General features: G+C 33.3%; 1 protein-coding gene across 1 annotated transcript in view; it reads left to right on the forward strand.

The window, feature by feature from the left end:
- LOC150090252 (2-oxoglutarate and iron-dependent oxygenase domain-containing protein 2-like) overlaps window positions 1-9,443 on the forward strand; it is a 39,582-nt gene extending 30,139 nt beyond the window's left edge. The window contains exons 6-7 of the mRNA XM_090390231.1: window positions 3,174-3,362; window positions 8,943-9,443. Of these exons, the coding sequence (XP_090246357.1) occupies window positions 3,174-3,362; window positions 8,943-9,272 (519 nt within the window). The 3' untranslated portion in view covers window positions 9,273-9,443. The remainder of the gene's footprint in view (window positions 1-3,173; window positions 3,363-8,942) is intronic.
- Window positions 9,444-12,819: the final 3,376 nt, after the last annotated feature.

Consider the following 12,819-nt stretch of genomic DNA (forward strand, 5'->3'; position numbering starts at 1 on the left):
GAAAGGCCTTATGCTTTTTATAATTAGTATTAGTATTAATCAAGCCAAATGATGCAAGGAAGCAATCTTATTCTGTGTCAGCCAAAAAAAATGCGGGGGGGGGGGGGGCAAACCCTGAGTCATTCACAATTTTACCATTACTAAAAAGTAACAATATTGCACAAAAAGAAAAAATGCAGGATCAAGTATGAAAAGCCTTTTCAGTTTCAAGTGGGAGCCTTTTCAAAATGAGCCTTGGCGAAGTTACCTTCATTAAGACTCATTTTGAAAAGAAGCTACCTAATTTGCTGGATTTTTTTTCAGCAAATGAGGCAGAATATGCAATAAATACTGCATATGCAAGTGCACAGTAGCTATAGCTGATTTGCCTAGCTAAAGTGGCTGTATTCTCTCACATGTTTATATCAGGAATAGAAAAGAAATAGATTGTAATTGTTTCTTTGTTACAAAGAAAAAAAGATTTGCATACTCCTTATAATGAATTGCTTTTCAAAAATGATGTTGCTACATCACCTTTTTTGGATATGTATTGATCCTGTAATGAAATTGCAAGAAAAAATCTCTACTGGCAGCCCCATTATAATACTTTTGAAAAGCAGTGTCTCACTTGGAACCTCTGCATCCTTTGTTACCTTGCTTACAAAGACAAAAACATTCATGCCATTCTTAATGTAGTTTTGGAAATTATATTTTTACAAGGTCTTGCTTTGATACATATCTGACTTAATAACAAAATTTCAGGGAAAGAATTTTTGTTGGAAGCTAGTATACACTTCCAGAAATCAGAAACAGAACAAAAATGAACTGGAATAAATGCAGTTATAAGAAATTTTCATAAATACCAGCTTTTAAAATTGTATATGCAGATGTCAAAGTGACCTTGCACATGTGTAAGTGTAACAAACTTTTATGCTTGTGTGGTAATTGCTGATTCCATTATCTTACCTGCTACAGAAGTCACTCACCAGTCTATAGTTACTTAATGGGTGCTGCTCTTCGTGGACTAATGTTATTAGTGGAGTCCCACAGGGTTCGGTGTTGAGTCCTCTGTTGTCTTGTATATTTATCAATATTGATGAAGGTATATCAGGCTTAGTGTCGAAGTTTGCAGGTGATACAAAGGTTGTCAGGGTTGTTAATGACAGTAATGGCAGTGTGCTACTGCAACAGGATCTAGATAATTTGGGCAGATGGGCTAAGAAGTGGCAACTGAAGTTTAACCTTGACAAATGCAAAGTACTGCATATGGGTAGAAGTAACCCCAGAGAAACGTACCAACTGTGTAGTACTACACTTAAGGTGGTAGAAAATGAAAAAGACCTGGGAGTAATTGTGCAGTCAGATATGAAGTTTTCTGAGCAATGTAGACAAGCTGCCAGGGCAGATCATGGGGTTTTGTCAATGATATATAGGAATTTTGCTAGCAGGGAAAAGGAGGTGATTGTCCCTCTGTATAAGGCAATGGTCAGGCCACACCTTGAGTACTGTGTATAGGTCTGGAGACCTCATTTTAGGAAGGATGTAGATTTGCTTGAGCATGTACAGAGAAGGGCAACAAGGTTCTCTTGGTAAGAGGATCCCTCTTACCAAGAGAGGCTTAAGTTCTGCAAATTGCAGTGGCTGGAGACTAGGCACCTGCGTGGTGATCTGATTGAGGTGTATAAGGCCTTGAATGGGTTCAGCACGCTGAATTCTGATGGGATCCTTCCACTTGTTCAGATTACGAACCTAAGGGGGCATAAATTCAAATTAAGAAAAGACAGATGTAGAATAGATGTGCGGAAATTTACTTTTAGCCAGCGGGTGGTTAATTGTTGGAACAAACTTCCATCTGCCGTGGAAGTTGATAGGTTAAATAAATTTAAGGAGGAACTGGACAGGCATTTGGAGGGAATGGTGTGATTTTTTTTTCTTTTTTTTTTTTTGGCTGATGCTGCATTAGCTCATACACTTGCTTTCTTGCATCACATGACACTACTGCTACTACTATTTTCAACTTAGCCCCTTCCCCTTATGAATGGGTAAGATATTTTGCACTTCCCCGGTCCAAAGGAATTGCTTCAGAGTCTAGTGATGATATCAGTAGCAATCTTAATGGTATTATGTACTCCCTTTCTGCATTCTTTAATACAATTGGATGCACCCCAGTTAATTAGATAAATCCTGTAACCATTGATTTTTACAGAATACATGTGATTTTCATAAAAATTGAGAACTTTCATGTTATCAAAATTTGGCCCTCACATATGAGATGTTTCTGCTTTATGATCCTGTATTATGTTTTGGGATCAGTCTATTCATTCTCTGACAATTAAAAAAAAATACTTCAGGGGGTCATGTGTAATTCATCTCATCTGTTAGTCTTCTTAATTTCAGTGATTCAAAAAACAGAAGAGTGAAAATTTGGCATCAGTTTCTTTTTAAAAAGATTTTTTTTTAGCAGATATAAAAAAGTAAGCTTAGTGTTTATTTTTGTGCAGAATTAACTAAATCTGATAGGAAATAAACTGTATAGGCAACTTTAAGTTAGTAATTGACAATCATAAAATCTTTCTTATAGAGCAAAAGATCACAAATTTTTTAAATCTAGATTGATGAAGGAATTTTTAACAATTTTTTTTTTTATTATTTTTGATTGAATTCATGGTAGTTGGTATCTGCATATTTACTTAATATCCAGTTTTAGCATGCACATGTTTTTCTTTAACAGTGCTCTTAAATGAATGATTTTCTTCATGGACTAGATCCATCAAGTATATATATATTAAATTTACAATAATATGCTGAGTGTTATTGATACTAATTTTATTCAGTAAAGAATTTGTAACACAAGAATCACATCACTTTGCATGATCTATACCAGTTTTTTTGGTCACTTGCCACTTAGTCTGATATAAAATAAAAGTATATTTTCTTTTGTAATGAAAATATAAGGTACACTCATTAATTATATAGGTTAAAATTACATGTGATATGCCACAATGTTATTAATAATTAATTTTATTCTAAGAGAATTGACAACACAAAAATAAGTACATATTACAAAAGAAAATATACTTTTATTTAACAGCTAGATTCCTGTTAATCTAGTAATTCCTATAAAATTGCTTTTGATATATTTACAAATGCTTGCTGTGTGTGAAGTTATGTCATCTGCATTACCTGTTTTACAGATACTCTTAAATGAACTTGGATTTGATCCAAAGTTTTTGGACACTCTAAGGATCAAATATTTGCATCCATTGACAAGACTTTTGTTTCCAGAATGGGGAGGAAAAGATTTGGATTCTCACCGAGCCTTTACTGTTAAATATACACCTGGACAAGATGAAGACCTCGATTTTCATTATGATAATGCTGAGGTGAGGTTGACTTGATTATGGTTTTGTGGAAATCATTAGTTTGTCACTTTCAAAAAGCAACAATTATCTAAATATATGTTTTTATTTAAAAAGGTTTCAGGTAAATATTTTTAGTAAACAAACTTCAGGATAAATTGCGTTGCAATAAACAGTGTAAATTAAAACTAAAAGGTAAATTTATTGTATAATATAATGAAATATGTACGTAAATAATATTTGAACATGATATCCTCTGTCAGATAAAAAATATTTTAAATATATTTATTTAGAGAGAGTCTTTATTGCAACACAGATAATGATTATATAATAGCGTAGTTGCAACATGGCATATTAGTTAGGGTTTAATAAAGTAATATAAAAGTGAGGTTGTCTGAATAAACCAAAAGGATAAAATAATACTGAATAAGCTAATAAATTATTAGAAAAAAAGTAAAGAAATAATTAAGTATACTGGACATTGAGTATACACACCCTTAGTTACAAAATACATAATGGATTGCATAATTATATACATTGAATTGAATTGAGTAATAGAATGCATTGATTGGGGTCAGGTTATAATAGTGGTGGCCTTGGCTATCCACCACAGAGTATTCTTTTCTTATATTACCAATACTGACTAAACCTGTTGAAGTCGACATCTAAATGACCCTAGATGTGCGCTAACATCTGCTGAGGAAGGAACTGATCCGACAGGTGGAGTGTTTGAAGAGGGCATAGCTGCGGTTGAGTCACTGGGATCCTCCATGCACAGTTGTCTCAGAAGGAAGGAGAGGAGATGAGACCAGTCATGAGTTTGACTATAATGTAGAATCTCCTTTCATCAACAAGCTACATGAGCCTTGGGATATCAAGTGTGCTGGCCATAGCAGTTCGGAGCTGGGGAGGTAGGCTGAGCTTGTGGCAAGCCCACTTCAGGAGCCAGTACTTGGAAGAGAATACTGGTTTGATAGTAGAGGGAGATACAGATGCCCAAATCTCTGCAGCATACGGAAGCGGGGATAAACTATTGTTGTGATGTATATGACCATGGTGGATTTGTCTGTTACATGTTGCAAATTCTGCTTGCATAACCATCTGTCTGGTGGCTTTTGTGAGAAGCATGTCTACATGTTGACCGAACAGAAGCTTTGGGTCGAATCTGATCCCTTTAATATATTTTGAGATAGGTTCTTTGAAATTTTATCACAGAATCCATTGGAAAGCTTTTCTTTATCCATAAAACATTTTCCCAAGCATATTGAAGGATTTTTACCATGTTTTAATCATCAAAACATGGTAAAAATCTGAGGTTTAACAAAAGCAAATTGTCGGGATATTTCATGACTTTTAATCTTAGAGGATTCAGACTATTAAAGAGTTTATAGTAATCAATCTGGTAATAGAACAAAGAGAATAATATCAAATAAAGGCAGTGTGTGTGTGTACTGTAGAAAATGCATTATTAAACTGATGTGTTCGTTAATCTGCAATTGATTAAGGTATATTTTAAAAGTAAAGACAAATGAAAAGACTCATTACAAAACTTAATATGATACCATGAAGAACAGACAGAATTATAATGACTGGCTCAGAGATAACCGTAGTTATAGTGAAGGAAGCCTATTAATATAAAGAATGAAATTATGAAGATTCAAACTTGTGGTAAGGAACCTATGTTTTTCAACATAGTTTCCCCTTACAATACAAATGCCCTGAAACTTGCTAAGTCACTCATTTGTCATTTTTATGTCTTTTTTGCATAAAAGTAAGTGAAAAAAAAAAGTACTTTCCCCCAACTGCTTTATAAGTTGTTTGTCAGCAGCTATGTGGGAACTGTGAAGACAGGAATTACTATGCTGTAAATCTTTATTTTCTAAACTTTTCAGATTCACCTTCAACATTTGGTCCAGTTTGTAGGCTTCACATGGCTTATAAAAATAGCCCACTCATAATATGAAATAGTGATTTCATATTATGAGTAGGCTATTATATTATATTCCTTCCTAATGTAACTCTCCAAAATGAGACAATTTTTCTCCCAAGATATGGTTAGTATCACTTTTCCTGTAGATGATATTGGTGGAATTTTTGTCAGCTTTAACTGGAATGATATCATTCTTTTCTGGCTTGCATACTTTCAGACTGAAAGTATTGCAGCCATAACCCATTTCCACTCACTATACAACCTTGGAAATTATCCTCTTCAACATCACACCAAGCCAGCAACACAGTATGCATCAACACATCATTGTTTCAAGTGCATGAGTGACCCAGCAGCCAACCAAAGAAATTCTTCTCAGATGGTATCTACATATACCTTTAAACATTAAAAAAATAAATTTATTTGCTACAGGTTGAATAAAGAATTGCTCATTTAACTTATTAAGCATAATAATGCTAGCACATATTAAAAAATTACTGGAAACAAATATCAAAAAATATGACAGCAAAATAATATTATTACTAGATACGTTGTTACATTGTACTGAAATATATTGGCATAACTCAATAATGGCTGCTGTATAAATTGGAGCGGTGTGGCATTAAGGACAAGTTACTGCTATGAATAAAGGGATGGTTGAGTGGAAGAAGACAGAGAATGGTATTCGTGGGCTAATGTTATTAATAGAGTATCCCAAGTACTCTACTAATAACATTAACAGGTGCTTGGCCCATTGTTGTTTTCTCTATTTATTAATGATATTGATGAAGGTATATCAGGCTTAATGTCTAAGTTTGCAGATGATACAAAGGTTGGCAGGGTGGTTAATGGCAGTAATCAAGGTATATTACTGCAACAAGATCTAGGAAAATTAGGCAGATGGGCTGAGAAATGGCAGTTAAAGTTTAATATTAACAAATGCAAGGTACTGCACATGAGTAGCAGTAATCCTAAATTAATGTACCAACTGTGGAGTACTAAACTCGGGGTAGTGAAAAATGAGGAATAACTGGGGGTAATTGCACAATCAGATATGAAATACTCTGAGCAATGCAGACAGGCTGCCAGGACAGATCATGTCAGTGATATACAGGAGTTTTTCTAGAAGGGATAAGGAGTTGATTATCCCATTCTACATGGCAATGTTAGTCTGCATTTTGAGTACTGCATACAGGTCTGGAGGCCTCATTTTAGGAAAGATATTGAGCTCCTGGAATGAGTACAGAGAAGGGCAATGGGATTGATGAAGGGAATGAAAGGGTGGTCTTACCAAGAAAGGCACTTGCAAGGTTATCCGATTGAGGTGTTTAAGACTTTGAATGGATTGAGCAAGCCCAATGTTGATGGCATTCTTCCTCTTGCTCAGACTTCACGAGGGGCACAAATTCAAATTGAGGACAGATGGTTACAGGATAAATGTGTGAAAGTTTGCCTTCAAACTTTCATCTGTTGTTGTGGAAGTAAGTAGTTTTAATAAATTCAAGGTAGAACTTGACAGATTATTGGAGAGGATGGGCAGGTGATGTAGGAAGTTTTTATTTTTTTTTTGGCTGATGCTTTATAAGCTTGCTTTCTTGTATCATATGTCACTACTAATATTACAAATACAAGTAATAAATCAGTTGTTATTTATGCATCCAAATAATTTCTTCAATATTTGTATTATAAATTTTATAAATGACTTAACTATTTGTAATGGCAGGCAAAATTGTAATGCACCTATCTTTTTCTGCAACGTAGTTCTGCTAATTCTTAAGTATTGTAATCTACCCTGTTTTCTAGACACAAAATTCAGTTTTTTATTTTTTCAAATATTTAATTATAATGCTTGGTTGCCAACTTTTTGTAGCTTATGCTATTAGTGTAAACAACCAGAAGGCAGCAACTGAGCAAACAGCATTGCCATTCTATTTTAAAATCCAGAACACAGTATTAGAATAGCCAAATGATGCACTTTTTCTACATTGGGAGGGGATTAACTTATTCCAGTGATCAACAACATGCTGCCCAAGGTAAGCCTCACAAGAACCAGCCTTCTGTTGCTCCCTTCAGATTTACTTGGAAATGTCAGTTGTACTATATATTTTGTAAACTTTTTATTTTGGCATTAATTTCTGTTTTAGATTTAACAAATAATGTAAATCAAATATTTTGAATATTTGCTTACTAAACTATCAAATATTAGGTTTGATGTCGAAACCTTTCGTATGCATTCTCAGAAACTATTTATTTACTTTTTTTTTTATAATAAGGTGTCTTAACAGAGCAGACTAAGATTTTATGCATTATAAAAAATGAATAAAATTTTACCCTCCCTTTTTTTTTGTCTTTCCTATCAGTTAAAATATATGCTCTCATTTGTTTTGCCCATTCTTTTCAGAGCCTTATATACCTCAGATAATCTTTGAGTATATTGATTAAATAAATTACTGGATCCCACATTCAAGGATATGAAATTCTTTGCCATTTTTATGATAAACAAACGAGGAAAAAATATATAGAATGGACCATGAAAATGGAATATTTTTGAATGCTTATATATATATATAGTAGAGCGTCGAAAAAAAATCCGAATGTCAGTAATCTGACCAAGCCAGCATATATTTTTTTATGCTGGTGCCATAAAATAATTACACTAAGTGTCGATTACTGTGATCACGTTTGCAAATTGAATTTTGATTTTATTAAACAGCAATTCTAATAAGTGAATATTGGAGGAATATTATCCAGGGGATATAAAATGAAGAAGATATAAAGCACAAGTTTATACTTTTATCATTACCAATTAAAAAAATTAAATGATACATGAAAATCAACAAACAAACTGTACAACCAATCAACAAATTTAATGCTGTCCAACTCAACTACTCTTGCTGAAAAGAGTGAGAGATCTGGCACCAAAGAAACTAATTTTGGAAACAGTACAGCAAAAAAAAAAAAAAAATATTTTCATTAAAGGCCTATACATGTATCATTGTAGCTGAAAGCTCCATTTTTTTGTTACCTATGAATAAAAATACATAAGTACAACTTAGTGTTTTTATTGCTAAGCCTCTTTTTTCCCCTTTTTTTTTTTTTAGTCTCTGGAACAGTATTTTTGAAAATCCGAACAAATCGGAAGTCTGAACTATCCCCCCCCCCAATTAGTTCAAATTATCGACACTCTACTGTTATGTATTTTGAAAGAGGTGTGTTGTGCTTATATGCTAATCCGAGAATAGTCTTTATAGAATATCTAGTATATTCCTAGTGGATATTGTTATAAATTTTTTTTTTTTTTTGCAGTGGAAATCATTGTAAAAAAAATCATGTGTGTTACAGAGATCTTTGTTGATTTGAAAGACAGTGCATTTCTTTCAGGGTCAGACACTGCACCAACCAGTATTGCGAACAAAAAAAAAACTCATCGTTTTCACACTTCTGTATTATATGTAATAATAAAAGGAAGGAAAGGCCTACTTTATAATAGAGTAATAGTTTCCATGCAATCCTCTACCATATTTCCTGCATATGGTAGAAAAGCTGAGATCAGAAATTGGTGAAATTGGCTGGTCACTGAAAGAAATGACATTTAAGCATATTAATTTGCAAAGAAGTCGTTAAAAGACGAGTATAAACTTTATGATTCTCTTGTTTACAGTTTGAATTCTTTACAGGTTACCCTTAACGTCTGCTTAGGAAAGACATTTGCTCATGGAGAATTGTACTTTGGTGATATGAGAAATGTACCATTAAGTGAATCAACATGTTCTTCATTTTTTCATAAAGTTGGACATGGAGTTTTACATAGAGGCCAGCACTTTCATGGAGCACTGCCCGTGACTAGTGGCGAGAGATACAATATGATTATTTGGATGAGGTCTTCTTCAGTGAGAAATTTACTGTGTCCTATGTGTGACACTTATCCAGATCTAGTGCCTGCTGAAGGATATGGTGATGGATTTACAGCTGGCACTGTTAACTTTAGCCCATGTTTTGCATTATAAATTCACAGAAACTGTAAATTGTGTATTTTACTTGAAAGTGCCAGTTGTACAATATATTTTGTAAACTTTATTTTGGGATTGCTTTTTGTTTTAGATTTAACAAATAACTTCAATCCAATATTTTGAATATTTGCTTACTAAACTATCAAATATTAGAACATGCAAATTCAGCAAAGCCATTACTTTTTTTTTAATTTGGTATTATTTAAAGAATGTGGAAATGTTTACAGGAAAATAGTTAACTTTAGCATTAATTGAAATAATTTTGTCGATCAGCAAGAAAACTCAATTATGGAGAAGTTTTCAATGTATTATAATTTTAACTGGCTTTATAGAAGTTCTTCAAAAATGTTTCATGTTAAAGCCTTTCATATGCATTCTCAAACTAATATTTATTTACTTTTTTTTTTTTTTTTTTTTATAAAAAGCAGGTATCTTAACAGAATAGCCTGAGTTATCTGTATGCTATCTGTAAATAAGAAATTATATATATAAATATACACTGTATAATAAATTTTTCTCATTCTATGAAAAATGCAGAAAATTAAACTATTCTTTGAGTGGACTACTCTATTAAATTTTATACTAAAGTTTTTCACAACTGTTTTGTTAAGCCGTTTGACTTCAAATGTTTGATAATATGGTTTTGTTGTTTTCAATTTTAGACTCAGAATATTACTGTCCCAAAATACACAGCAGTAGGAGGGGGTGACAAAATGTAAAAACCCTGACTGTCTTTGTTCTCGAGAGCCCACAAAAGTAATTTTCAAAACATGGTGACTTATTAAAATAAAATTCACGTACACAGTAAAAATTTACTTTTTAGTCCCAGTGATTTAAAAATCTGTTTATGAGCTGTGGCCGTTAAATAACTAGACAGTTACAATAAAATAACTATAATGAAATATTTTGTACCTTACAAGTTATCCCTTTCAAAATTGCTTGGACTTGCACACTGTTCCATTCGTTTCTTCCTAACACAAATATTTCCTGAAGTCATTTTGTAAGCCACTTTAACATTTCAGTCATTTTTTTCTAAATGTCTTCAATGGACTGAGAATGGGTTCCCTTAAGTACACTTCAGTTTGGAGAAGAGAAAAAAGTCGCAAGGCCTGGCAAGTAGGGTACATGTTCACACAGAGGGATGTCTTTTTGGCTAGAAATGCAGAGTACATGTGCATCCAATGTGGATGTTGGATGCTCCTGCATGTCCAATGTGCAGGAGCATCTTTGTGGGGCATCCAACCACCTTCCCCAATTCGGGTCGCTTCCTTCAAAATTTTTCACGGAGCCTTGTCCGTACTTCAATGTAGTATGTTTGATACCTAGCTTGGTGTGTGGCCTGTCATTGTTTGACCATAGACCAATGGAAGGCTGTGCTTTGGGGTGATAAGTCACAGCACATGGCCTACAAAGTCTGATGATCATGCCCGAGTATGGTGGATGCCCAGAGAAAGCTACCTGCCAGACTGTATTGTTCTGACAATGAAGTTTGGTAGAGGCAGAGTGAACTGGGACTACTAGTTGTTTTGGACAAACTCATGAATTCTGAGGTTTAACACATTACCTACATTGTGGCAGCACATCTATTATAGGCCCATGCTTCTATCAGTAGGACAATACACCATGTCACACTGTGATGGTTTGAGAACATGAGTGTTGAAAAGTTGGATAATGAATCCATACTTTTTTAACACTTTGAAAACAAATATTAAAACAATGTTTTAATATTTGTTTTCAAAGTGTTAAAAAAGTATGGATTCATTATTTATTTAATTTTTTAAATACGGATGGATTGTATTCTCTCACTCAAGGATTAGGGTTGATGATTCTATGTATTTTGGGGTCCACAGGCCTCTGTGGATCCCAAAATACATAGAATCATCAACCCTAATCGGTTCATTGATTTTGTCTACGAGGGTGTGGAATACATGTAAACTATTTGTGTAGTTTCAACAACGGAGAGTATCAGTACCAAAGTGTTCTACAAAACATCATTGAGGTAGTCCAATTTTAATGAAATTTGATTTGGCTTGATAAATATTTTTAACAAGCCCAAATACAAAATTTCTTGAAAAATCTGTGCACTGAGTCCCTCTGTTACATGCAAACAGACAGACAGTGAAGACAACAGGCACTTAGCATATATATATATACACATGAACATGCCTAAAAGGTTTTTAAAAACATGTCTCATTCAAAACAGGTATAAAGGTTTAGGGTTGGCTAAATTAAAAAAAAAAAAAAAATGGGTATGCAGTTTTCAATGTTAAAAAAATTAAATAATAAAGAACAAGCAGGTACACACCTAGCAAAATATTTATTCATACTAGGTACATGTTTGCTTATTCTTAACCACTGAAAATCCCATAGATCCTGAAAGTACAGCTATGTCATGAAACTGTCTGTATATTTGTTGTTTGCTCATCCCCAAAGTATTTACTGAAGCACAAAGAGAAAATACTGCTGTTTATAGTGACAGAAACTGAAACCATACACAAAAGAGAAAAATATATGAACTTTATTTTAAAGGCACAGTGGAACTGACTACAAGATGTACACTTTACACCTACAGAAGTATAAAATATTTTAACAGCATACTTTTATCCTTAACAATACTTGAACTTCATTTCGACTTTTTCAAATCCCATATGGTATCTGTTACACACCTACGCTTTTTTTGTTCAACTCACAAAATTAAACTTGTTTGATTAAACAACAGCACACTGCAGCAGCACTAATAATAAAACAGTTTATATTGAAATTTTCAGAAAGACATGAAATACCCGTCTCAAAGTGGTTTGTAAGAAAGTTATAACAAGAGAAGAGATTGATGAAGGTTCTTTAGTACCTAGCGTGCATATACTGTATAAATAAATGCACCATTTAGATTTAAATATTAACTGCAGTCAATTGGCAGAAGTGCTAACAATGTTTCCTGCTCTAATTTCGTTGAATCTTAAAATTTGCTACTTATTAGATTCCTAATAGTATCTGCTTATATGAAAGAATATCAGTACTACTTTCTGATATTAAATTTCCGACCATATTAAAAACAGACAAAATTATTACCAGAAAGCTACAAAAGAAAAAATATATATATATTGTTTACATTCTTCAACACTACCATTTTTGTGCTTATAACTAAGTAGAAACTATTATTTAAGAATATACATAGATAACTTCTATCCTGACAGCTGTTTACTAAATCAACTGTAAAGTAAATATGTATTGCAAAGCTCTTACAGTGCCAAAGTGCAAATATTTACTGAACAGCCTTTGAATTGCAATGAAGTGAACTACGAATTTTTTTTCCTTGTTAAAACATTAATGCCAAGATATGCATGTTTTTGGAAATTTCCTAGATGAATGACAAATGGAGTATATTTGAGTAATTTGTTTCAAGGGCAACAGGCAGCAAAGTTATTGAAAGTAAGTGGTGAATATCCAGACAGATGTCCTACGATTTACAAAGAATATATTCACAGCCTTGGTGCCAGGTGCTGTCAAACATTGCACAGTTCGCATTAGTATAAAAACTTCTTAC

Source organism: Mastigoproctus giganteus, chromosome 2, assembly GCF_048544385.1.
Source record: "Mastigoproctus giganteus isolate SK-2022 chromosome 2, ASM4854438v1, whole genome shotgun sequence".
Taxonomy (NCBI): domain Eukaryota; kingdom Metazoa; phylum Arthropoda; class Arachnida; order Uropygi; family Thelyphonidae; genus Mastigoproctus; species Mastigoproctus giganteus.